Genomic DNA, 27,635 nt, shown 5'->3' with positions numbered 1-27,635 from the left:
CATTCACTCACTCATCAAAGTCTACTGGTCTACCAAGTCCATCCTGTCCATCCTCTTCTAGCAATGCCTTGGTTAGTTCAAGCACTGACCATTTCTTACATTGTTCTTAATAAGTCTCTCTGCCTCCAGTCCACACGCTATATAGTGACCATTTAGTGATGTTTCTAAAACAGAAGACTAATTATGTCTCTCCTATATCTAAAATAATTTGGTGTCATTTATACTTGTGTAATTAAGATAAAATAAACAGCATGGGGCTTCCCTGGTGGCGCAGTGGTTGAGAATCTGCCTGCCAATGCAGGGGACACGGGTTCGAGCCCTGGTCTGGGAAGATCCCACATGCCGCGGAGCAACTAGGCCCGTGAGCCACAATTACTGAACCTGCGCGTCTGGAGCCTGTGCTCCGCAACAAGAGAGGCCGCGATAGTGAGAGGCCCGCGCACCGCGATGAAGAGTGGCCCCCACTTGCCGCAACTAGAGAAAGCCCTCGCACAGAAACGAAAACCCAACACAGCCATAAATAAATAAATAAATAAATAAATCCCATTTAAAAAATAAACATCATGGAGCCCAACGCTGCTCTCCTCCCTCTCGTCAATGCTTTCTCTTTGTCCACCTGAGGACTCCTCTCTAGGCCATCTCACCCAGAAGTCTCTGTGTAGACAGAACTAAATGGGCAAGAGCAGAGGCTGGCTGGATCAGACTAGACCATGAGACTCCTGCATCCTGCTTAGCAACCTGAGAAGGAAATTCACTTTAGTCTAAAACCTTATCAGCTTCCTGAATATGGGAAGTCAGGGACAGAAAGGGGCCTGACCCACCAGAAAGGACACCAAGCAGGACTGCAGTTATTCCCTGGCCTGAAACTTCCCCCAATAGAGGAGCAAAAGGAACAGAAAAAAGTATATTAATACTATAGTCCAGAAAGCTGCAAGATGATAGCCATCATCAAATTTCTGAAGCACTATTACTGTGGATACAGATTAACCAAGCCCAGCTTTAATGAGAATTGTGGTGGATCACAGGGATAGTGACAGAAAGGAATGACATATATATATATATATATAAAATTTTTTTTTCTTTAAAGACTTTTTTGTTGTTGTTGTGGACCATTTTTAAAGTCTTTATTGAACTTGTTATCATACTGCTTCTGTTTTATGTTTTGGTTTTTTTGGCCGTGAGGCATGTGGGATCTTAGCTCCCTGACCAGGGATGGAACCCACACCCCTCGCATTGGAAGGCGAAGTCTTAACCACTGGACCGCCAGGGAAGTCTCCAGAAAGGAATGATATTTTTAATATCGTGTTTTGTCTAAAAAAGATATTTAAGTACAAATAACAATTTTACAGTAATTTGTACAATTAATATAATAATGCATTAATTGTATAATTTAAAAACAAAAAATTAACCAGCACCCTTCAATGGTTGTTACCTGTAAATAAAATTTAAGCTCCTTAGCAAGATATACAAGATCTTTAAATTGGCTCCTTGCAACTGTCCAGCTTCATCTCTTGCCATTATGTGCTTCACTCTTCTTGCCCTAGCAATACTGACTCCTTTACAGTTTTCCAAACATAACATGTTATCTTCACATTTATGTGCTTTTGTACATGCACTCTTCTTTTGCCTAGAAATGTGAACCTCTGTTGTCAGCCTTTCTGATAAATTCCTATTCACTCCTCAAGACTGCATCTTCCCAAATGCTCCCAAATTCAAGGGAAAAAAAAAAAAAAGCTTAATAAATGTTTATTGAATTGAGCAACTTATTTGTTTGGCTTCCCTACTAAACTCTGAAATCTTCAGGGACCAACCATCCCATGTGGGACTTTTAGTGCTAAAACCAGGACAGTCTCAGGCAACACTGGAGAGTTGGTCACCCTACTCCACAAAGACAGGAAATATGTCATAACCATTCCATATTCCCATCTAGATAATGTTTGTTAAATAGAACTGATCAGAAATATTTAAAACAAAGGGTGCATCAGACAAAGATGGCTATAAACAGCCCACTACCTACAGAACCAAACACTGGCCTTATTTCAATGGTGCCAGACTTGCTTTTTATTCCTCAGTATGCAGGGCTATCACCAAAGACTACTGTATCTCAACTGATATCACCAACGCAATTTAGGCAAATAGCCAAAGAGGAAGAAAGCAGATGATAAAAACTTCTGAAGAATTAACACTGTTCTTCAACAAATTCCTGTCTGTCTATACTATTAAAACCCAGGAGTGAGTGCTGGGCAGAAAGGTCAGTCACCAACTACATCTGTGTTTACTCTGAAATTCGATAACTGAGAAAGTCTCAAGAGCAGTTAAAAGAGCAGGTATGTTTCTCCCCACTAAACAAAGGAGAATGTCATTAAGAACTTGATGTGTGTTTGAATTTGCCTAAGACCACAAAAGTATTATTTACTAACTATGGCAAAAGCTCTTTGAATATTCCTATAGGATGTAAGTAATTCTCTAAAATGTCTGCATTTAAAAAAACCTTTATAATCCTACCTCTTTTAGCCCTTACCAACACTGAGTCTGGAGACTCTGCTGATCAGAGTACCCCTATCACAAGCTGTTCCTAAGGTATAGACATCAGATGTACGTAAATGCAAAGAAGTGCATTATTGGGTTTACCTATAACCCCAATTAACTAGCTGAAACTAAGGGTGTCAGAAGAGAGGGAGAAAATGCTTAACCTCATATGGTTACTGTGTTACCTGTTGTTCAGCAAAATGTTAGAACACTTAATATCCCGATGCAGGAAATTCTTTTTGTGACAGTAATCCAGTCCTTCCATTAGCTGTTTCATGAATGACTTGATATGATCCTCAGAAAAGTGCACCAAACCAGATTCCAAGAGTCCCATTAAGTCATGGTCCATATACTCAAATACAAGGTAAAAGGCTCCTACATAGGATAAAGGAAAAAATTAAAAACAAGAGAAAAAGGATGCCGAAATGACAATGCGTCAAATTTTAACATCATTTTGGAGTTGACCATAAGCTTTCTGGAAAAACCACTTAATTTTATACATGAAGAAACCAGAACTCAAGCAGTTGAATAACTTGCCCATTCTAACAATAAATAACAGAACTATTTTTTGAATTAATTTTCTGACTCATAGTCCAGTGCTCTTTGGACTACTTACTTCTCTGAAGGGACAACTGCCCCAATTAGATTGTATAACTAGTCTTTTATGATCTAAATCAGTTGGCAAATTACGGACCCCTTGGGCCAAATCCGGCCTGTCTATTGCTGTAAATAAAGTTTTATTTGTACTATACAACCATGCCCATTTGTTACACATTGTCTAAGACTATTTTGTAGAAATCTTTACCTTAGTTAACAGCACTCACATAATACGCCAGGAGTACATTTAGTACGAATTATTATTATTTTTTTAATTAATTAATTAATTATTTATTTTTATTTATGGCTGTGTTGGGTCTTCGTTTCTGTGCGAGGGCTTTCTCTAGTTGCGGCAAGTGGGGGCCACTCCTCATCACGGTGCGCGGGCCTCTCACTATCGCGGCCTCTCTTGTTGCGGAGCACAGGCTCCAGACGCGCAGGTTCAGTAATTGTGGCTCACGGGCCTAGTTGCTCCGCCGCATGTGGGATCTTCCCAGACCAGGGCTCGAACCCGTGTCCCCTGCATTGGCAGGCAGATTCTCAACCACTGTGCCACCAGGGAAGCCCCTAGTACGAATTATTAATGAAATTTATAATATTTAAGAATTGAAAGAAAAATGAATCATCTAATTCAATTTCCTAAATTTAAAAGTAGATAAAAGGCTAAGAGAATTGTGAAAGATTTGAAATCCATATTATCTTCCCACTTTCAGCAGGGTGCATGATAGAGGCAAATACTGTAACATAGGAAATACTAGACCTAGTTAGACAATGATCCATCCAGCCTAAAATTCTTCTCTCAGTAGCATAAAGGCAAGGATTCTTAGTCTAGGGGATAGGCTTCAAGGACTCTTTGAACTCTCTAAATAGCATACAACATTTTAAACACATGTGTATGCAACATTTTAAATGTATTTTTTTGAAGAGTGGATCCATAAGATATTTTAAAAGGTTCATGACCCCCAAAAAGTTAAGAACCACTGCATTAAAGGAATATCTTATCTTTAGCTAAGCCCTCGTTATGAATTACGAAAACACTAAAACTGCAAAAGAGGAGTGGATAAAGGACACAAACGGACAACTCAAAAAAAGAGAAAATAAGTAAAATTGATAAGACATGGAAAAAAACTCAGAATATAAAGAATGCAATCCAAAATCATGATATCATTCATGCTTCACCTATCAGATAAGATGACAATTTTTTAAAAAGATAAACTCAGTGTTAGGGAGGATAAAGTGGGATGGGACTCACTGGTGGGACATAAATTATTACTATCTTTCTTAAAAGCAATCTGACGTTAAATATGAAAATTCATTTGACCAAATAATCCTACTTCTAGGAAACTATATTAAGAAATAAATCAAAATACAAATATTTATGCACAAAGATGCTCAATGCAGTGCTATTGTAATATTTTTTTAAACTGGCAACTAATTGTTCAACAAGGACTGGTGAAATAAATTCGGATTCATCTATCTTTATGCACAGTCATTAAAACATGTTAATGATACAGGAAATTGCTTATGACAAGTTATAAAACACTAAATACACTCTGATCTTGGTTATGTTAAAATAAATACAATATATATAAAATATAAAGTACTAGAAAAAAATATGCCAACATGCTAATACTACAGTGGTCTTCTATGGATGCTAGTATACTGGGAGTGGGAGAGAGTGATTGCCATTTTCCTTTTCTTACTCGCCTATGTTTTCAATTTTTCCACAATGGGCATGCATCACATCCATTCATTCATTTATTATTTTATGATTAAAAAATTTTTTTTTAATTTTTTGGCTGTGCCACACAGCATGTGAGATCTTAGTTCCCCGACCAGGGATCGAACCCGTGCCCCCTGCAGTGGAAGCACGGAGTCTTAACCACTGGACTGCCACGGAAGTCCCCTATTATTTCATGATTTTTTAAAAAAGAATTTAAACAGTACATGGTAAATTATTTAAACAGTACAGAAGGGCATGGATGAAAAGCAAGCACCTCTCCAGAAGCAACCAATTAACATTTTCTTACGCTTCCTCACAGAAACTAGTTATACACTGTATTATTTTTATAATCAGAAAAGGTTAAAAAAAACACCCAGAAATATACCTAGTATACTTAATTCTATTCCAATCTAACTTTCATAAATTTATCTAAGCAGGATTTCCTCTTTTCTTTAAAACTACTTCTACTAAACTCAAGAGGTATTACTCCCCTAGTGCTAATATATGAGGCTCTGTAAAGAAGTCCAACTTAACTTTATCCATTACCCTCCTAATTTTATGTATTTCAATCATATTCTCTGTTAACATCTCAGGCTATATTCACAGATGCCACCTCTTCACAGCTGCCTCTCTCTAAACCTTCAGATTTACTTTAATAAAAGTAGGCTGGATGTCATACATAGACTACTTCAAACATAAGTATGGAAACAACAAACGAGTGTATCCCCCATAAACAAAAGTTACAAATCCAGGAAAACAAACCACTATGTGACCTGAAAACTGTTTTAGAAATACCTGCTTTGGATTCTAAACTGTATGAGTACAAAACTACATTAAAAAAAAAAAAGGATGCATATAAATGAAGGATGTAAAAATGAGAATAACTGTCAAATCTGGGTTTTAATTTCCATTATTGTTATTACAATTTGTAAAAAAAAAAACCAAAAAAACCCGACTTCAAAATGTTGGTTGGAGGAGAATCTTATATTGTTTATGTGCTGGCCTTATTAGGTGTTAACAGCAGACTCTAATTTTAATGATTAACAATGATTTCTAGAAGTGTAAGAGTACACTAATGACGAACAGACATTTTATAAAATAAGCACTGTTCAGCACAAGAACAATCTGTTAACATCTTAATTCTGATGTGGATTAAAGAAAGAAGCTGGACTTTAGTACAACTTGTTAAAAAATGCAAACAGGCAAACAAGCTAAGAAAGGGAAATAAAATGTACCAATCTCCCATGCAGAAACATGATTCTTTGCTAGTACCTTTGTCCTTCTTGAAATCCAGCGCGTCTTGTTTATCTGTGACAATTTCCTTCATGTTAACAACACTTCGGTGGATTAGCTGACGAAGGATTTTGATCTCACGAATGGCTGTGATTGGGAAGCCCTCTTTCTCATTGTCCAGTCTCACCTTCTTCAGGGCCACTAGCTCTCCTGTTACAACAAATTCAAACTGTTATATTACAATTAGCATTTTTGGCCACCATCATGAATCAACCAATATATGCTCTTGCTCTGAAACAGACTTAATGCCTACTTTAATGCTACATGGCAGATATTTTTACACTGTTTAAAAAAAAAAAAATCCTCATGTTCTCTTTATCTTTGTTTTTTTAAAGATTTTAAAAGTTTAATTCAATATTCTGTTAAGCCTAAAAATTTTGTATTATTAAAATATACCAATAATTCAACTACTTCATTTTCTCTTCAAGGACTAGCCCCTTACCAAAGAGCAACTGACAAATTTTATTTGTACCTTCTCTTAAATTCCCAGCAAGCTTATTATAAAACATTTACAATGGACAGAAGGAGGAAGGTTTTTAGACAGTAGTAATTATGCTATTCTTTTGGAAAATTTTAGTCTATTTCATAACTTTTGGAGACCAAATAAGAACTCAAAGTTTACTTTTGCTAAATCCACTTAAGACATCAGTACTGCTAAATTTTTAACCTTCTGACATCTAAAATTTTGTGGCAATATTTACCTGTGTCTTTGTCCTTGGCTTTATATACTTGGCCATAGGTTCCCTCTCCAATAATCCCAATAATGTCAAACTTGTCCACACAGCGTTTCCCCCAGTCACTTTCTGTTTGTCTTCTTTCTCCATAACGAGGACAACAAATTCTAAAAAAGGCAAAACAAAAATAAAAACAAACAAAAAAGTTATTTTAAAAAATTAAGTGTATTCCTTTTTTTCTTTTTCTTTCTTTCTTTATTTTTTTGGCTCCATCACATGGCTTGAGGGATCCTGATCAGGGATCAAAACCGTGCCCCCTGCAGTGGAAGCATAGAGTCCTACCCATGCCAAGAAATTACCTAAGTGTATTCAAAGAACAAAACAGAATTCTTTTATGATGATTTCTCTGGCTCCTGAGTCTTTTATCAGTTTATTAAAAAAGCAGGAACAAATGATATGAAATAAATAGTTTAAACAGTCTCTCACAGTGGCTAATCTCTCACAGATTTTTTTTTTTTTTTGCTTCAGGAAGACATAAGATCAAATAACAATAGATCTGCTACCTTACTGAGTACTGGCTTCCTCAACCATAGACTGGGAAAATAATCCCTACATCATAGGGTTACTATGAAAGTAAAATATAAAACTTTGGCAATAATATGTGCTCAACAAATGGCAACTATTTTTACTACCAAGAGAAGAATGCTAACAATCAGAAGATCAAACTCAGATTCTACTACATTTATGGCATGGCAATTTATGTAGTTCAGGGGAAAAAAAATCCCACATCTATTAATTCTTCATTAATGTGTACATGGTTGACACCCTCTGAATTAAAGGATTTTTTTCTTCTTCAATACGCTAAGTATTATGAATTCAAAAGATACAGTGGGATCAATGTTCATGGTATACTTGGAATTGGGAAATTATTGCTTTTCTAAAAAACACAACATGGTATCTATGAGTGTAGATGAAAGGATTTTATCCATTAAAATAAAATAAGATCTACATTAGGCCCAATCCTCTATAAGCCTACTGGTGTAGGTTGAGGTCCAAAGGTAAGGAAGAAAGCTGTAATTAAGGATGGGTCCCTCCAAAAACTCACTTTGGTCTCTTTTTGTATGGTTGCTGAGGTGGTGTGATTGCCTTTGGTTCTGGAGAGTCTGGGGGAGATGGATCCCCACCAGGGAGCTCTGGAGGGAGAGGGAGGTCTGTGAGTAGATGACGTGGCCTTTGTTCCTTCTCTTTCTTTACAGGTTTTGAAGGTAGAGTTTCTTTCGGACTAAACAACAGAGAGGAAAAAATGAAAAAGATCACAATTACTTAAAGGATGTGCAAATAAAACTTTTCAAAGATTATAATGTCTGGCGGTTAAAAGATTACAAAGATTTTACTTTTAAGGGAAAAAAACCCTTAAAATAATAATATAACATAAAGTAATATAACATAAAGAAATGGAGTTTATCACAGTTAAAGAGACTTGGATTTTGCAAAAAGAAATCTATAGTATATTAAAAAAACCAATACAAAATTTGGCATATTATTTGTAGAAACTTTAATAAACTTCTTTAATGTCCTTCCTAAGATTCTACTTGGATTTTTATTGAGATGAAATAAAATGCAGGAAGTTATAATCTTAAATTTGCAAAGCACCACTGCAACTCACGAAGTCACCAAACCTGCGCCATATTTTAACCAGCAAAGATTTAAATGACTGAAAGCCAAGCAATGTAATATTGGGTTGGCCAAACAGTTTGTTCAAGTTTTTCCATGTTACAGAAAAACCTGAACGAACTTTTGGGCCGAGCCAATACTATTATGCTACTAAAGATGTGGAGAGAAACTTGGAAAAAGAAAAATAGTATTTTACAGTGTTTTGTAAGAAATACAGCTAAGCTGGAAATCAAAATAAGTGAAAAATATACTTATTTATTCTACTGGCTGGGAAGCAAAAGGCAACCATATCCGACCATCCAAAATGGATAAATAACCTTCAAACTAAAAATCTAAGGAGAAAGAGTCCAAGAGACTATTTCAGAATCATTAAAACACTGGTAGCAGAAGGTCTCTCATGATAATCAACAAATTTTAATAGTCAGTGGGGGAAACAGAAGGGATGGCTTTCCTGGAATAGATTAGAAAATTCAGTTTTCAGATCCAATTTTTAACCACCTCTATTTATGAGTAAAGGAAGGATTTTGTGCTAGGCATGTCCTCAGAAAAGATAGTGCAGCATACGAATTCATGCCTACAAATAAAACCATGCTAGATAGTCTTCTGTATTCCATCACAGTATCAGAAGATTAAAAAGGATCTAAGAATCCTAACCACAGTACAAACCTCCTCTACGTTTTCAACAAGTGGTTACTTAAAAAAAAAATTCTTTCATGAATACATCCACAGAACCATAAAGAACAGATCTACCCCTTGCAATGTATCTTTTTTTTTTTTTGGCTGTGTTGTCTTTGTTGCTGGGTGCGGGCTTTTCTCTAGTTGCGGAGAGCAGGGGCTACTGTTCGTTGCGGTGCACGGGCTTCTCATTGGGTGGCTACTCTCTCTGCAGAGCACGGGCTCTAGGCGCGTGGGCTTCAGTAGTTGTGGCACTCGGGCTCAGTAGTTGTGGCTCATGGGCTCTAGAGCGCAGGCTCAGTAGTTGTGGCGCACGGGCTTAGTTGCTCCGCGGCATGTGGGATCTTCCAGGGGCAGGGCTCGAACCCGTGTCCCCTGCACTGGCAGGTGGATTCTTAACCACTGCGCCACCAAGGAAGCCCTGCAATGTATCTTTTTAAAGCATACTGCTGCCCTCTGTGTGTGAAACACAATCTCAAAAGCTACTACTTCCTACCAATTTTCATCATTTTAATCTCTTATAAATCAGACAGAACAATAGAATCTAGTTTGTACCGTATCAACCAGAACTGGGGTAGTCAATGGAGAGCAAAACAATCACCTGAAACTTTCTGTTAAATTACTGATAGAGATGAACACACAACATTATTATAATTTGCACTAAGATTTTTCTACCCTGGGAACAAAGCCTGTTACCAGAAAACTCTTGAGTCAGGATGCCATATAGATTTTTTAAATTTCCCCAATTTTTAAGACATTTGGGACAGAAAATTCCTAATTTTTCAACTAATGTCAAAATATTTTTTATAAATTTCAACTCCTCATGACTCAGAAATAGATTCCATCTTGGTTCTGTGTCACTAGAATCAAATTATCTGAATTCTTTCACCATCATTTAAGTTCAGTCTATATTTTATATTTACACTTGTTTTCTCCAAAACTTACTTTATGGGTTCAAATATTGTTTGCCACTGTGAAATGTACATTGCTTCTGAAAAATTATATTTTTAGTATGTTTATGTCAAGAAAGAATGAGTGTTTGATGGGATATGTACTACCAGTTCAGGGCACACAAGTTAATAGAGGTCAAATTCTGTTTCAACAAATTCCAAATGTACCAAAAACCTTGGAATAATGATGACCCATAAAATTGCAGTGCTTAACAACATTATGCTCTTTAGCCTTTAGTGTAGGGCACTCACTAAAATAAAGCTCTATATAGTTCTGAGGGCATACAGTAGATGCAGAGAGCCTAACATATTGGAGCAGATACTGAACATCTAAGTCATTACTTGAAGATTCAGTACCAGGAAGTGCTGATCTACTCTATCAATATCAGTATTTCCTGATTCTCCATTTATACCTGCAGATGGGTTCACATGTAGTGACAAGGTTGCATAATGCTTGTGTATAATTAAAAAAAAAAAAAAGTTGCCAAGCTCCAAGATGCTGAAATTTTAGAATCCGGAGAGTCTCTTGGAATTTACGATGCTGGATTTAATCTGTAGGTACAATGTTAACACCTCTAATAAGTTTTTATTGTTAATAAAGAAAAAAATATGAATTTACATATGAACTATGCGAAAAGAAATTAATTCTTTTTTTTTTGGCTGTACCACGTGGCTTCAGGGCTCTTAGTTCCCCGACCAGGGATAGAACCCGAGCCCCCTGCAGTGGAAGCACGGAGTCCTAACCACTGGACCATCAGGGAATTCCCGAAAATTAATTCTTATTAATTTTCAAAACGTAAAATAAACTACTTTAAATAGATCATTTATCTCCTTCCCCTTAAAGCAGGTTGTTTAAAAAGTGATTTATTTTTATAAATTTCTATTAAAAATTTGAGTGAATACATTAAAAACATTGTATTAGCATTCTAGTAAAAAACAAGCATTCTATTAGAAAAATCCTAAAATCGAATCTGAATGTTTACCCAGGTCTACTCTACACGAGCTCAGTACTTTAAAAATACAGCCTTTAAGAATAATGTAGACTTTACTCAAGTCTGATAAGACTCCAAATGAACCAGGCTATCAAAAAAATAAAACAATATTAAAAAAAACCCTATATGGTTAACTTAAAATTTTTTAAAAAGCAGCAGATCCCCATGAATAGCTATGTTCATGAAGAATGTACTATATCAAGGTGGATGTCTGGCAGCCTTTGCTTCCTGAAACCAAGAATTGTAGACCATGAATCAGAAAGGTTTTTGCAATACCATTAATTAAATTCACTCCTGCATTTGATACCTGGGTTAATACACTCCTGGCCCAATATATATGTTTGAAAGAAAAGTTTCATTCTTTTCCCAAAAGGACAAATCCTCTAATACAAGCTTTATGTCATCCAGGTGGCAAATAATTTCTTAACTACATGCCCGATGTCATTTCACACAAGCCCTGACCCTGGCTCCTTCAGCAGTTTTACTTATTCAAATAATCAATATTTAACGGCTGCATTCTGTGTTCTATGTTTAAAGCACTGTAGGCAATAAAAAAGATGTTAAGTCACATTCTCAACATTTAAGCTCCTGAAGCCTCACATGAGAGAAAATAGAGAAGAATATGAATCCCATGTGCAACTTTCAGATTCCTTCCTAAAAAGTTTTCTTACATAAAATTATTTTTCGGGACTTCCCTGGTGGTCCAGTGGTTAGGACTCCGCGCTTCCAATGCAAGGGGGGCAGGTTCAATCCCTGCTCAGGGAACTAGGGTCCTGCATGCTGTGCGGTGTGGCCAAAATTTTTTTTTTTTAATAAATAAATATTTTTCATGTGAAAGATAGGTGCAGCTGGTACATAGACAGGGTGGCACCAAATAAGTAAATAAAGACAAGAACAGAAAAACCATCTTGAATTTACAGTTTTATAGTAAAAAAATAAAACTGATAGTGGAAGAAATCTTCACTTCCATTTTTCTACCTTTAATAAGGACTATAAAATAAAATAGTTACACTTTTGGAATCAGAATAAATATATAACAAAAATAATTTTCTCACTTCATTCTCTCTCTTACACATTTTTAAAGATAGCTACACATACTCAAATAAGCACTGAATGGTCTTACCTTACCCCTCATCCGCAATCTGAAAGATAAAAATTCCTATGTGCTTTCTATCAAGATTGTTCCACCTCTGGAAACCTGCACTCTATGCTGACGCATGGTAGGTAGGTTCAACAGCTATTTGGTTAGCCAAGTAAACATTTCAAAAGGAAGATTCTTAGCCACACTGATATTGTCCTAGCCACTACGTAAACTAATATTTAAACAAGGTTCCTGTGGATAGATAGTGGCCTAGGTTCCCTTTGGATGATACTCAACTGACTATTTTCCAACAAAAACTGTAAAAATATATAGCTTGTATCTATGAGAAGTATATTGTGTACCTCAAACAAATTTTCTACATAAATTTCAGGTTCTGTTCTCCTTTGCAGTTCTCAGGATGTGGCAGAATTCATAAATACCTATTAATATTAGAAAGAGCATGTGGAATTTTTCTTTAAAATCAGATTTACAGCTATGTATAGTAATGGAGCCATTCTTTTAAATAATCTCTTTCCCCCTCATTTATTGCACTTGCACCCTCTAAAAAAAGCGCAGAGTGTAATCTGAAAAAATATAGACCTAAAGGGCTGAAATGTGTCACTGTTCAAACTACTGATGTCACCTGGAAAGTAAGGGAAGCTTGGGAATTGGTTTGGGATGCAAGACCGTTAATACTTATTTTTGTGCTTACAATGGAAGTTTGTTGCAATAACTGAAACTCATATCCTCCAGAACAAGAGGGCAGAATCTCCATAGAAAAAAGAATAACACAAAGACTGCCATGGCATATGTCACTGCTAAATCATGTTTGTTTGGTGGTACTTGCCTGGCTAGGCCTGTCAAGAAATTAAACAAATATATTTCCTAATGCCTTCCATGAAATCAGATTCATGCTTCAAATCATTTCAGTTTTCAACACTCAGAGGACTCATTAAAATTAGAGCTCTTCCCATCACCCCACTGTGAATTTATATTCTAATTAGCAAAGATTCTACATATTGTTCTTTTCTTCTTACAGGATAATTAATTTTTTTAAAGCATCAGGAGGAAAAAAAAAAAAGTAGCTATAAAAGACATTTTTGGGGGGCTTCCCTGGTGGCGCAGTGGTTGAGAATCTGCCTGCTAATGCAGGGGACGCGAGTTTGAGCCCTGGTCTGGGAAGATCCCACATGCCGCGGAGCAGCTGGGCCCGTGAGCCACAATTACTGAGCCTGCGTGTCTGGAGCCTGTGTTCCGCAACAAGAGAGGCCGCGATAGTGAGAGGCCCGCGCACAGCGATGAAGAGTGGCCCTCGCTTGCCGCAACTAGAGAAAGCCCTCGCACAGAAACGAAGACCCAACATAGCCATAAATTAAAAATAAATAAATAAATAAATAAATAAAAATTAAAAAAAAAAAATGACATTTTTGGGACCATTGAGGATATTATTATTATTGATATGCTACTGATACTATTTAATAAATGAATAAGTTTTTTAGGGTGATAAAGGTATTGTGATTATATAGGAAAATGTTCTTGTTAAGAGAGACATGCTAAAGTATTCAGAAGTGTCATGATATCTACAGTTAAAACAAATGTGGCAAAAAATTAATAACTGGTGAATCGAGGTGAAGAGTATACAGGTGTTAATTATATTCTTTTAACTTTTCTGCAGCTATTTAATATTAAAATTTTCAATGTAAAAATTTAAGGAGAAAAACACACGATTTTTTAAAATTTGAATCAAAATTATCAATAAATACACTTATGAGAAAAAGGGTTACGAGACCTCAAACTGTAATTCTCTTTTCCTAATAAATGTCATGCATAAGGACTTTTCCACTGAAAACCAAACATCAAAGGCATTTCCTATTCATGAAAGCATTCTAAACAGCCATGCATTAGAGCAATTTTGACAAAGCTTGAGAACAAAAAATACATTACACTTCGAACAAGAGGGTTAAAATTTCCCAGTTAACCACAGGACTTACCTATCCATGTCATCATCTCCCAGTAATAAGGGTGGGAAGGGCAGAGGAGGCAACGTTGAAGTTTTTAGGTGTGGAATAGCAGCTGTTACAGATACTTGAGTCTTCACAGAAACCTGTACAGGGGGCTGAGAATTTGCCTGAGAGGACAGAGTTGATGTCCTTGGGTGAATAGAAGGGGGCAAAGTTGAAGTACTAGAAGAAAGAACCTGACTAAATGCTGGCTGGGGAGGAGGCAGAGGTGGTTGCTGTGGAAGAGCTGGTAGTGGAGGCAAAGGTGGCAAGGGGGGTGTCTGAGGTGGAGGGGTAGTAGTTGGTAAAGGAGGTGGAGAAGTAACTGTGGGAAGAGGTGGAAGGGTCTCCTTTTCAGATGTCTCTGTCTCTTTTGGAGTAGCAATCTCCTCTTTCAGTACTACAGGTTTAGAGTCTCTTGTTCCCTGTCCTTTCGAATCTTTAAGAACAGGATGCTTCTCAGAGTTCTCATCCAACTTTATTTTCCCTGTATCTAAAGAACTTTTCACCTCTGTGTTTAGATGTGTTACATTCACCAGTTCAGTATCTGGGGCAGATTTTTCCAATTTTACACCTCTGGGTAACTTTTTAGACTCCAAGCCTGAATCCTTAGCCTCTACTGAACTGTTCTCTTTTCTAGGCAAAAATATAGGTGAACCCTTGGATTCCTTTCCATCCATTTTTGCTGCAGCAGCAGCTGCTCTTTCTTTCTTTTTCCTACTGAGTTCAGCTCCCAAGCTGGAGTTCAGTGGAAGCCTGACAGGTGAGATACTGGAATGTCGACTGCGTGACCCGGATCTCTTCTTTTTACTATGAGAAGTTGAGTGTCTTGAATATGCAGGACTTCTACTTCTAGACTTCATGGATTTTCTACTGGAAAGAGAACACAGCAGTTTAAAATAGATAGACTACAGCAATATGGAATAGATCAGTTAAACAAACTATGAAGAACTGTAACTTAAAAAACCCACTTTGAGTATTTAGCAATCTTAAAAATAGATTAGGTACCATCAAATAATAATAATAATGTATCAATATTGGTTCATTAATTGTAACAAATGTAAGATGTTAACAATGGGGAAACTGAGTTTGAGGACATAAAATAATTCTTTGTACTATCTTTACAATTTTTCTGTAAATTTAAAACCGTTCTTTACTTAAAAAAATAGATTAGATGGGCTTCCCTGGTGGCGCAGTGGTTGAGAATCTGCCTGCCAATGCAGGGGACATGGGTTCGAGCTCTGGTCTGGGAAGATCCCACATGCCGTGGAGCAACTAAGCCCGTGTGCCACAACTACTGAGCCTGCACGTCTGGAGCCTGTGCTCCGCAACAAGAGAGGCCGCAACAAGAGAGGCCGCGATAGTGAGAGGCCCGCCCACCGCGATGAAGAGTGGCCCCCACTTGCCGCAACTAGAGAAAGCCCTCACACAGAAACGAAGACCCAACACAGCCAAAAATAAATAAATTAATTAATTAATTAAAAAGGGAAATTCTTTAAAAAAAAAAAAAAAGGCTAAGTCATCTAAGCAAATAAATTTTAAAAAATAGATTAGAAGGAAATAAATCCTGCATGGCAACATATTTCAATCATATAATCTAAAAATTATCCACTACTTATTCAACTGAAGGAAGATGGATGGATACTTTTTTCCCATGTTAGAAAACACCCATATTCACAATGATTACTTTTAGCATTTTGGTTTAAATATGTGATAAAATGAAAACATGATTTTAAAAAGTCACACTTAATGCTGAATGTGGGTTATATCAATTAGGAAGTTAAAAGTAACTAGCACACTTCACCAAAACCTAAATTTTTAAAACTAGACAGCTATTTTATTGAGAAATCCCAGGATTCTGTTCCTTGTATCCTCACTTTATAATTAAGTTGCGCCTATACTAAACAAACCCCCGATATACAAGAGTTAGGATTTACAAAAACTAGATAAACCGGAGAAACTGTCTTACCAAAATAATTTATTAGAAATTCTTAAAACTATGATGGCTTCTAGTACTTTCAAATATAAAATGATTTCCAATAAACTTTTTAGGAATTCATAAGGCAAGGTATTATTGCATGTTCAACTTATCTTCTCCATTATTAAGGAAGGATTGGGAAGTAAAATCTGGGAATCTATAAGGCAGATTATTCTAAATTAAAACCCAAACCCTCATTAATTCTTTTTTGCTTTTTAATAAAGCCTAATGTGCTTAGGGCTCAGTGTGAGGAGGAAAAAAAATTAGCACAAAAAATGTGACTGGACAAAAGATAATTTGTCCAGTAGTGTAAAACGAATTGTTCCCATTCCAGATCTTCAATATCTCCCTTTATCGTTGATCATTGGTAAGATTGATGTGATTCAAAATGTTTCAAAACAAATAGCATATACATGGTAAGTGAAACAACTCACATGATGTTAGTCATGATTTTCTTATACCTATAATGCCTTTTGGAAACTTTCTTCCAAGTTTATTAAAATGTAAAGTTATCATTGGATTCAAAGTGCTCAAAACAACAATAACAACAATGTATATATGAACACAAGGATATAAAATACTGAAAGTAGTTAAGTGAATTTACCAAATATCCAATTACCCTTCAGAAAACTAATACTTCTCTTGTAAATGAGTGGCTAAAACAAGAGGTATTCTCATATTGAATTATAGGCTGGTCTAAAACTAACATTATCTCAGGAAAACACTAAATAATGTCAGAGACCGTGCTCTACAAACCACTGTTTCTTTCATCTTTCAGCATGACTAAATCTTCCTAAGGAACTCTGCTACAAACCCTCAACTTCTGAACAGAAGCCTACTGTTAATAGGACGTTTGGATGGCCATAACTTATATAAACGTTACATTTGAGGTCCAGGTCCACTCTTCATGGAAAAAAGGGGGTAAAAGGGAACAACAAATAGGTAAATGCAGGCAACAAAAAAAATTGTCTTCAAAAACAAATGTATTTTTTCCCTGAATTAAGTTAGGTTCCACCATTTGAAATGAAATTTCTACTATTAATCACTACTAATTTGGTGGATGCAAAGACCTTGCGTTTCTGCCAAAGCATTTTCAGTCTTTAAAAATGAAATCTTTTGTTTAATTTTGACTGTCTCTCTCAAGGAAAAAAAAAAAGAGAATACCATAAAAGGGATCTGTATGTTCCTCCACTCTGACTCTAAGAAATTGAATGAGGAAAAATACGTACATAACGCACACACACAAACACATAATGCTCTTTTCAAGCCAACTAAAAATGTGCATATGACTCCAGGATTATTATGTAGTGTTTATATTTGTGTCCTATAATACTGTGTCTCCAATTCTTTGATTTATTTTTACCAACACTGCACTAGTTCCAACTAAGTGAGTAGAGGAAGAGAGAACTTGAGATTTGAATCCAAAAGGAATCATTGCAAAGTAGCAGTTTTTACTGAAACTTGTTTTAGTGCTTTAGCCTCAATGTAATTCTGTATTCCCAAACCCCATTAACAATCAAAAATTCTCAGAATAGCCTTTATGAAACTACTCCCTCAAGAAAACAAATATTCTGAGAATATTTCTTAGGCATCCTTTAAAAACTGAGCAATTTTACAAATGGTACACTTAAGACATCCATTTCACTGTATATAAATTTACCCCTCATCCCTCCAAAAAAAAAAAGTGAACTCTAGCTAATGGTGTACATGCTAAAGTGTTTACAGTGAAGTATACGGATGCCTGCAACTTACTTTGAGATGAATCAAAACAAATGAAGGTGGAGAGATGGATAGAGATGATAAAATGTATAGCAAATATTAATTGCAGAATCTAGGTGGTACATACCTGAGTCCTCACTACAATTGTTTCAACTTTTCTGTGTTTGAAAAATTGTAATAAAATGGAGGGGAAAAGCCTAAGGAACTTCAGACTCTGACAGCTAAGAACTCCTGTAGCTTGATGAATTCAAACTAGTTTATGAATAATTATAACTTTAAGTCAGCAAAAATTACTCACATTGACCATATAAAAGACATGCATGGATTTCTTCGAATTCGCCTAATTTCTCTACCAGTGTTCAACAACATTTTCCTCATTCTTTGATAGAATTTACTGACTGGCTCCAAGTACCAGGCACTGTACCTGGCTATGCACTCATATTTACTAATTAATCCTCACAACAACTCTAGAAGTAGGTAGTTATTATTCTCATTTCACACAGAGAGAAATTAAATTATACGCCAAAGGTCACAAAGCAAGATTAGGATTCCACTCAGGTAGAACTCCAAAGCCCAAGTTCTGCTTTTGAGGAAAATGTTAAGTCCACAAAGAGGAAGGTACATCTCATCACCTAGGAACAAGAACAATTTTCTGTAGACAATTCACTTCAACAATTAAATTTCAAACTAACATGACTTTCTCACCAAAAATATCACAGTGAAGGTACTATTACCAATTTTTAAGAGAAAGACTTTGAAATTCACCTGTGGTCACAAATAAGTCAATGGTGATGCTGTAAATAAAATCAAATTATCCTTGGAACCAATTTCTGCTAGGTTATACCATAAAAGAGAAAAAGAACTAATTGGCTGAATTTCCACTAGAAACATCACATGAAAGATAGGAGCCTCCTCTAAGTTATCAAAAAATTGTCAATTAGGAAATAAACTTACAGGTTTGGAGACTCAGTGAACAGCACAAATGGTAGATGACTTAGGCAAATAGCCCCGAGATAATACAAATGAAAATTTTTAATTTCTTACATCTCCAATCAGGTCCAATGAAGCCTAAGGCACTAATACCAAAGTGATTTTTAAAAAGTTAAGACAAAGCAACCGAAATAGCTGGATAAACTCTGGGCACCAGTATCAATCCTATGCAGTCAGTAAGCAGAAGCCTATGATTTTTCTCACATGGGAGCTTACAACTGAAGATCCCACCACTGGAAGTACCTACCTTTAGCAGCTGTAGGCATGTGAACTCTGCACTTCTCCAATTCTGGGTTAAGAGGAGACCAGACTCACCTACATGATGACTAGCCAATAGCAAAGTGTTCTAGTCAATGATGAACACCGGGGGCTTCAACAAAATGTTAACATGTCTAATTGCCAGTTCCTCATAAGCCACCGTAAGAAAGAACGGACTGTTAGACAAATAGCTCACCTGGGGAGCGGACTCCGGCTCAGAGAGCGCTTGCTCAGGAAAGGGCTGCTGGACCGCCTTCGGCCGTAGGGACTGGGTGATCTCCCACTGTAAGAGCCACTCCTTTCATAGCTGGAAGAACGTCGCCGGCTATAGGGACTCACAGACCTCTGTCGTCTACTGTAGGGACTGGGTGACCGTGCGCTGGACTGGTAGGCCGAAGGTTCCTTGTAAGGTGGGCTGATTGACTGCCTTCTTGAGATACTTCCCGGACTCTTCTTGTAGGAGTCATAATTGCTAGAGGTGTGAGATCTCGGGGGACTAAGGTCATAATCTTGGCCGTAAGAAGCTCCTGAGGGGCTATCATCTTGCTTGGGGCTGTCCGACCACTTCCGGTGGGGGCTCCTGGACCTCCGTTTGGGGCTGTCCACGGTTTTGTAACTTTTGGGTGTTTCCCTTTTCCGATGACTTTTACTCCGGTCTTTGTGCCCGGACTTCAACTCACGTTCTTTCCGGGTCTTCTCCTTATGGAGTTTGGATGACCTGGATTCCTTGTTGCTGCTGCTTTTGGAGATCTGCGTCTTCCCATGGTCATCATTCTCCTCATTTGAACGCTTTGAACTTCCTGATATCCGGTCCTTCATCGATCCCGACTTGCTGGAGGCTTCCAGGTTTTTTTCTTTCTCTGACTGTTTAGTTTTTAGTAAGTCCCGGGAACGTCTGTGCTGGTGGTGACGGTGTTTGTGCAGGCGGTCACTCCGATCAGTCCCGCGACGTTCATCATTCTCCCTCCGGTCCAGTTTGAAGGCCATGTCGTCAGAGAAGGTATCGGAATCAGAGCTAATGTCATCATACTCCACCAAAGGTTTGATAATTGTACCCAAAGGTGCTGCTTCGGGGGTCACCAACCCCATGTCTTTGGAGTGCTTGGACCTATGCCGCTTGTGCTTCGACACCAAGCGGTGACGCTCTCTGCTGTTGGAGCTGCCACCTCCCGATGACGGCTGCAAAGTTCCAGAAGCTCCTCCACTCCCGTCCTTCTTGCCCCCATGTCTCTCTGGATTGGGCATTCCCTTTCCCCTGGCCTCAAAAAGGGGAAAAAGTTCCCCAGCACTCCAAAAAGTAACCCCCACCCTCCCCCCCAGCCCCAGCCCCACGCCTACCAAAGCGCCCCTAACAAGGGGGTGGGGAGGGAAGGGACGGTAGCCCAGGCTCCTCCTCCCTCCCGACTCCTCAGCACTCTCCTACATGAGGTGGGGGGTGAAGGAGCCAGGGAAGAAATGAGAGTTCCTCAGCAGTGGAGTTGCGAGACAACGGGTAGCCGCTCGAGTCTGTTTCCCCTCCTCCCCACGCCGAGCCAATCCTCAGGCCCAGGCGCCGGGGAGGTCGAGGAAGTAGGAAGCCGACGGCCCGGGGCTGTGGGGCCGACTCCTGCTCTGGGGCCCTGTGAGGACTGCGCGCGCCCTTCCCCTACCCGGGAGCCCGGCTCGGGGCGGCTTCCTGTCGCTGGGGTCCCGCGGCCTAGGTGCCTCACGCCCCCTTTGTCCCTCGCTCCTGAAAGAGCCCCTTTTCTAGCTTCCGCCTCACCTCAATACCTCACCCTCACTCGCTCCCTCACAGAGTCTCTCAGTCACACACTAGGTTAAACCGAAACGGCACTGGGAGGAGGGGGGAGGGGGTAATCCCAGGAAATATCGCGAGAGTCTGCAGTACTCTCGCGGTATTTCGTGCTTCCTTTCACCTCTCGTCACTGCCTGCTCAAACAACGCGAGAGCAGGTCCCAGGCCAGAAACGCATTCCGCCAGATTCTCGCGATAAGATCCCAGCTCCCCGGTTGAGCAAAACTTTATTGAAACGGATCTAGAAGGAATTTTTTAATTCAAGACTTTATTAATAACTCAGTGAACAAATACATATTCCCAAGTTCCGGCGCAAACTAATTTTTGCATACTCTGTAACAGCTCCTTTAAATACCAGGATGAAAATATTGTCAACAGGATAAAGGGCAAATGTGGGGCTATTTCAACCCAAGTGCCTAAGTATTAACGATTCTTCCCACTTAGGTAGCATACACTACTACGTGCATTATTACTAATTTTCGTACTGCCCTGCAAAACACGATTTCCTCATCCCTATTTTACAGATAAGGAAACCCGGACTCAGAAAAATTGAGTAAGTTACTTAGGGTAACAAAGCTAATCCAGCAAGGGCCAAAGAAGAGATTAAAATTCACGTCTGGGGACTTCCCTGGTGGTGCAGTGGTTAAGAATCTGCCTGCCAATGCAGGGTGCGTAGGTCCGGGAATATCCCACATGCCCGTGGAGCAATTAAGCCAGTGCACCACAACTACTGAGCCTGCGCTCTAGAGCCCGCGCTCTAGAGCCCACGAGCCACAACTACTGAGCTTGCATTCTACGACTACTGAAGCCCGCACACCTGGAGCCTGTGCTCCGCAACAAGAGAAGCCACAGCAATGAGAAGCCCACACACCACAGCGAAGAGTACCCCCTGCTCGCCACAACTAGAGAGAAATCCCGGGCACAACAACGAAGACCCAACACAGGCAAAAAAAAAAAAAAATTAATGTCTGACAAACTACAAGCTCTTTCATTGTGTGGTACTACCACTCTCCAGTCTGCTTAAAATCTTAAGAACCTTGAAAGCTCATCACCTCTTGAGATCCTCTTATGGCTCTTTTGGAATCATTTAGCCATTTATCTTCACACAGAAGATTATAGTTATGAACAAGCAAAGCATAGTATCATGAACAGGAAAAAGTATCTTACATTGCTCCTCATTTTTTATTTTTCAAAATTCCTTGGCACATGTTAACTCATTCCATTCACAACTTACCTCTTCACAACTAACCCCTGAAATAAGTTGCATTAGTGAGGTGACTAAGGAACAGAGAAGCTAAGTGGCTTGTCCAAGGTTCCCCATTCTTTTCTTCAATAAATATGTGTGTGAGACGTTAAGGTCATTCTCCGTGTACTAGTGCCCACGGAGGGCCCTCAAGAAGGATATAGACAATATATTCATACCTCAAAATATAAGGTAATAAATGTCATAAGAATGATACAGAGCAGTGTGGAGGTTCAAAAGAAGGTTGGGAGTGGTAAGAGAAAGCTTTATAAAAGTATGACATTTGAGGGGCTTCCCTGGTGGCACAGTGGTTAAGAATCCGCCTGCCAATACAGGGGACACGGGTTCGATCCCTGGTGTGGGAAGAGCCCACATGCCGTGGAGCAACTAAGCCAGTGTGCCACAACTACTGAGCCCGCATGCCACAACTACTGAAGCCCGCACGCCTAGAGCCCGTGCTCCGCAATGAGAAGCCACCGCAATGAGAAGCCCGTGCACTGCAACGAAGAGTAGCCCCCACTCGCCGCAACTAGAGAAAGCCCACGCGCAGCAGCGAAGACCCAACACAGCCAAAAATAAATAAACAAAATTAAAAAAAAAAAAAGTATGACATTTGAGTTGGACCAGAAAGAGTAGATAGGGATTTGTATATGCAAAGAGCAGCCAGTAAATTAGGAGTCAGAAAACATTCTGAATGAAGGCAGAAAAATCTACTCTCCAAATCACTCCCTGAAAATGTTCTTGTTGCTTTGGGTCTCATGGGTACAAAAAAAGTATTTTACTTAAATGTTTGAGTCCATAAATCTTCATTTAAAAAAATGAAAAAGACGGGGAATTCCTGGCGGTCCAGTGGTTAGGACTCGCTGCTCTCACTGCCAGGGGCCCCGGTTCCATCCCTGATGGCGGAACTAGGATCCCACAAGCCGTGCGGCTCAGCCAAAAAAAAAAGGAGAAAGACCAAGTTTTTCATGACAACTTTTTAATCATCTACGGAAGTAAAATTAATACTATCAAGAAAAAAGAAAGAAAAAAAGAGGATAGAGTTAAGCACTCGAACTCAGGTGTGGTAACTCCTCATTCATTGCTGCAAGAGGGCCTGGATGTAAAGGTCTCCACCAGTGTCTAACATGATGGCAGATGACGTGAGACTTAATGAGCCGATTAGATGAAGTGACTGGTCCACCTTATTAAACGTTGGCATAAGTTCAGCAAAATTACTCTGATTTTTTTCTATCTTTTAAATGAGATCAAGGTTTTGACCCAGGATGCACCCACAACCCACAGTAAAATGGAAAAGTGGGGATGGCAAAAGGAATTGTGATGATGTGGCAAATTAAATCTTGAAGAGTAAAATTCATTATCCAAATTAATCCACCATTATTCCAGCAGTAGAATCTTTCTTGTTTTTTTAATTAATTTATATTGGAGTATAGTTGCTTTTTTTTTTTTTTTTTTACTCATTGTGTTATTTATTTATTTATTTACTTGGTTGCACCAGGTCTTAGTTGCAGCTCGCTGGCTCCTTAGTTGAGGTACATGGGCTCCTTAGTTGTGGCATGTGGACTCTTAGTTGTAGCATGCATGTGGGATCAAGTTCCCTTACCAGGGATTGAACGGAGGCCCCCTGCATTGGGAGTGTGGAGTCTTAACCACTGTGCCACCAGGAAAGTCCCTGTAGTATAGTTGCTTTACAATGTTGTGTTAGTTTCTGCTGTTCAGTGAAGTGAATCAGTTGAACGTATACACATATCCACTTTTTTTTAGATTTCCTTCCCATTTAGGTCACCACAGATCACTGAGTAGTGTTCCCTGTGCTAAACAGTAGGTTCTCATTAGTTATCTATTTTATACATAGTAGTGTATATATGCCAATCCCAATCTCCCAATTCGTCCTACCCCCTCCCTTCTGCCCTTGGTAACCATAAGTTTGTTCTTTACATCCGTGATTCTATTTCTGCTTTGCTAATAAGTTCATATGTACCATTTTTCTAGGATCCACATATAAATGATATCATATGGTATTTGTCTTTCTCTTTCTAACTTACTTTGCTTAGTATGATAATCTCTAGGTCCATCCATGTAGCTGCAAATGGCATTATTTCATTCTTTTTTATGGCTGAGTAGTATTCCATTGTGTGTGTGTATGTGTGTGTGTGTATATATATATATATATATATATATCTCACATCTTCTTTATCCATTCATCTGTTGATGGACACTTAGGTTGTTTCCATGTCTTGGCTATTGTGAATAGTGCTGCTATGAACATAGGGGTGCATGTATCTTTTTGAGTTATAGTTTTGTCCAGATACATGCCCAGGAGTGGGATTGCTGGATCATATGGCAACTCCATTTTTATTTTTGGGGGGGAACTCCATACTGTTTTCCACAGTGGCCGCACCAATTTACATTCCCATCAACAGTGTAGGAGGGTTGCCTTTTCTCCACACCCTCTCCAGCATTTATTATTTGTAGACATTTTAATGATGGCCATTCTGACTGGTGTGAGCTGGTACCTCACTGTAGTTTTGATTTCCACATTTCTCTAATAATTAGCAATGTTGAACATCTCTTTATGTGCCTGTTGGCCATCTGTATGTCTTCTTTGGAGAAATGTCTATTTAGGTCTTCTGTCCATTTTTCGATTGTTTTTTTTTTTTTGGTTATTGAGTTGCATGAGTTGTTTGTATATTTTGGAAATTAAGCCCTTGTCGGTCTCATCATTTGCAAATATTTTTCTCCCAGTCTATAGCTTGTCTTTTCGTTTTATGGTTTCCTTTGCTGTACAAAAGCTTATACGTTTGATTAGGTCCCATTTGTTTATTTTTTATTTTTTTTAAAAGATATGGTACATTTTAAAAAATACTTATTTAGGCTGTGCTTGGTCTTAGTTGCGGCTCATGGGATCTTAGTTGCCGCATGCTGCGTGCAGACTCTTAGTTGAGGCACGCATGTGGGATCTAGTTCCCTGACCAGATCGAACCCAGGCCCCCTGCACTGGGAGTGTGGAGTCTTACCCACTGGACCACCAGGGAAGTCCCCTATTTGTTTATTTTTGCTTTTATTTCTATTGCCCTGGGAGACTGACCTGAGAAAACATTGGTATGATTTATTGTCAGAGAATGTTTTGCCTATGTTCTCTTCTAGGAGTTTTATGGTGTTCTGTCTTTAAGCCTTCAAGCCATTTTGAGTGTGTCTAAATTTTTAAATACAACTGCTGAGATTGGCCCCAAAACTGGTGAGAATTGTGCCTTTGTAAAATAAGGGTTGCTTCCCTCTACAGAAAAACTTTGAACTCTGAAATTCCAGGACTGCATGATTTGCTTTATTTGCATGACCTCCCAGGGCAGGGAGTCAGGGCAACTCTGGGAAGCCCAAGGTGATCAGTCAGGTGATGACTGTAGTTTCCCTGTAAATCCCCCAAAGCAGGTCAGAAAGCTTCTCCTTAGGCTGTACACAAGGGGAAATATTTAACTAAAGTTATAATAATTTTCCCCCACCCCAAGGCCAATTTGTTAGTTTAGATTTTGGTTTAAAGAGTCCTCTGGAGTCTCCCACAAAGCTTAGTCATTTAAAATTTGTCCATCCTCCTCTTCTTGGCATTTAAGATTACTCCTATGTGTACCTTAAATGCTTTTCTTATTTAATGACACGTCTCTCCTATCTTTACTTTTAGAGTACAAATTTTTCCACAATGTCATTTCAGCTGCATTTTTGGTTGAGAAATAATAACTTATTCTATTCTGTGACTAAAATTTGGTAAAGTTTATTCTGTTTTCAAGTTTTATATGATTTAACATTTCCTAGCCACACTTAGCACAGACATTATTGTTTATTTGTACAGAGAGCTTCCATGGGGAAATGTAACTGTGTATCCAACAGTGATACTTTGGGCATAAGAATAAATTAACAAAAATTTTTGGGTGCCTACAATTACAGTGACCAGTCATATTTTCAGAACTCTAAATCAGGTGAGCCCATCAAGGGCTGGGGCTGTGCTTTCAAGTTTATATTACCAGCTCCTAATACACAAGTATTAGAACTCCACAGACATTTGTTGGATGAAGAGCACTTTGACAACAAGAAAGGAAACAGCATTTTATTTTTTGCTTTTATTTATTTATTTTTTGGCCGTGCCACATGGCTTGTGGGATCTTAGTTCCTCAACCAGAGATAAAACCCAGGCCCTTGGCAGTGAAAGCGTGGACTCTTAACAACTGGACTGCCGGGGAATTCCCACAGCATTTTCAATATGAACTGTCTTTGGAAATTCTCACTAGGATAAATGCTCTCTGTACTTCATCAATGTTAAGATTGCTAGATTTACATTCTATAATGTTTGGAACATACTTTTACACTAAAAAAAATTTGATTATCTGAAATTCAAATTTAATTGAGTGTTCTGTTTTTTATCTGACAACACTATCAGTTTATCCCAACAATATGCATTGAGTCTCTGACATGTGTCAGGAGCTAGGTTAGACAGTGTCACTAGACAGTAGTGAAAGCAGCCGCCCTTCCTGGATTTGATAGTTTAGCAGGGAAGACAGGCATTGAATGCATCATCATGTACTTAATTAATTTTGATGGTGAAAGTGGTATTAAAGAGAAATTTGAAATAATATAACGGAGGACCTGATCAAGTCAGGGGTTAGAGAAGCCTTGCTTCTCTAGTCCAGAGCAAGAGACATTTACATTGAGATCTGAATAAGTCGGCCTCAGTGAGGAGAGGGGGATGGGGTAGGGAAAGACCTCCCAGCAGTTAAAAAGGCATGTTCAAGGACCTTGGGAGAGGAAGGAGTGAAGGAATTGTCTGCAGGTGGAAGGTCAGTGTGGCTGGGGTTTGGCAAAGGGAGAAGAGCTGGGTCTAGAGAGGCTTTTTAGGCCCAGTAAAACATTTGTCTACTAAGCCCAAGTACAGTGCTAGGTAGTGGGGATTCAGAAATGAGAGGCAATTCCTGCCCCGAGAAACTCACTGTGTAGTGACTGAAAGGAATGAGGGCACAAGGAATAGACAAGAAGTAAAATTTAAGTTCTACTTTCAAGGAGCATGGTTTATATCTTTGTGGCAATAAGCATGTGGCAAATAAAGATTTATTCTTATTAAATTTACACTGCTGTGCCTGCTCATCTGAACTGCAGTTACCTGCTGGAATGGCTTCGGAGGATGTTTGCATATCATTTTTGAAATACGGGGAATGTCTGAGACTAAAGAACCAGTGGAAATCCATTGCTTAATATCCTTAGAGCAAACTAGGTAAAATCCAACTTTTCAGCAGTTATTCTCGAGGGTGTGTATGGAAAAAAAGAACATTAAAAAAAAAAAAAAAAGGTAGCCTTAACTATTTTAAGAACTTCCACCCAATGCTAGCACAATTGTATTTTAGCTTGGCTCTTGTTCCAGTGGCCACGAACTTCTCGGCATTACTCCAGCTTTCTCTTTGTGAGGATTTACTGATACAAGA

At 38.6% G+C, this 27,635-nt stretch overlaps 1 protein-coding gene across 4 annotated transcripts in view; it reads right to left on the bottom strand.

Moving 5' to 3' along the window:
- The window catches only part of CDK12 (cyclin dependent kinase 12), a 46,657-nt gene extending 20,959 nt beyond the window's left edge, over window positions 1-25,698 (bottom strand). Inside the window, exons 1-6 of one of the 4 annotated variants that reach the window (XM_082442356.1) lie at window positions 19,330-25,698; window positions 14,180-15,058; window positions 7,922-8,098; window positions 6,844-6,983; window positions 6,122-6,292; window positions 2,715-2,904 (exon numbers count right to left, since the gene is read on the bottom strand). In XM_082442356.1, the coding sequence (XP_082298482.1) occupies window positions 2,715-2,904; window positions 6,122-6,292; window positions 6,844-6,983; window positions 7,922-8,098; window positions 14,180-15,058; window positions 19,330-20,378 (2,606 nt within the window). In that variant the 5' untranslated portion in view covers window positions 20,379-25,698. Of the gene's footprint in view, window positions 1-2,714; window positions 2,905-6,121; window positions 6,293-6,843; window positions 6,984-7,921; window positions 8,099-14,179; window positions 15,062-19,329 lie in introns of all 4 variants that reach the window. The other 3 variants (XM_082442355.1, XM_082442357.1, XM_082442358.1) reach the window with 3 other exon arrangements.
- Window positions 25,699-27,635: the final 1,937 nt, after the last annotated feature.

Source organism: Balaenoptera physalus (assembly GCF_965194825.1).
Source record: "Balaenoptera physalus genome assembly, chromosome: 20".
Lineage (NCBI taxonomy): Eukaryota > Metazoa > Chordata > Mammalia > Artiodactyla > Balaenopteridae > Balaenoptera > Balaenoptera physalus.
The sequence above is the reverse complement of the archived record's forward strand: the minus strand, read 5'-3'. Positions and strand labels throughout refer to the sequence as shown.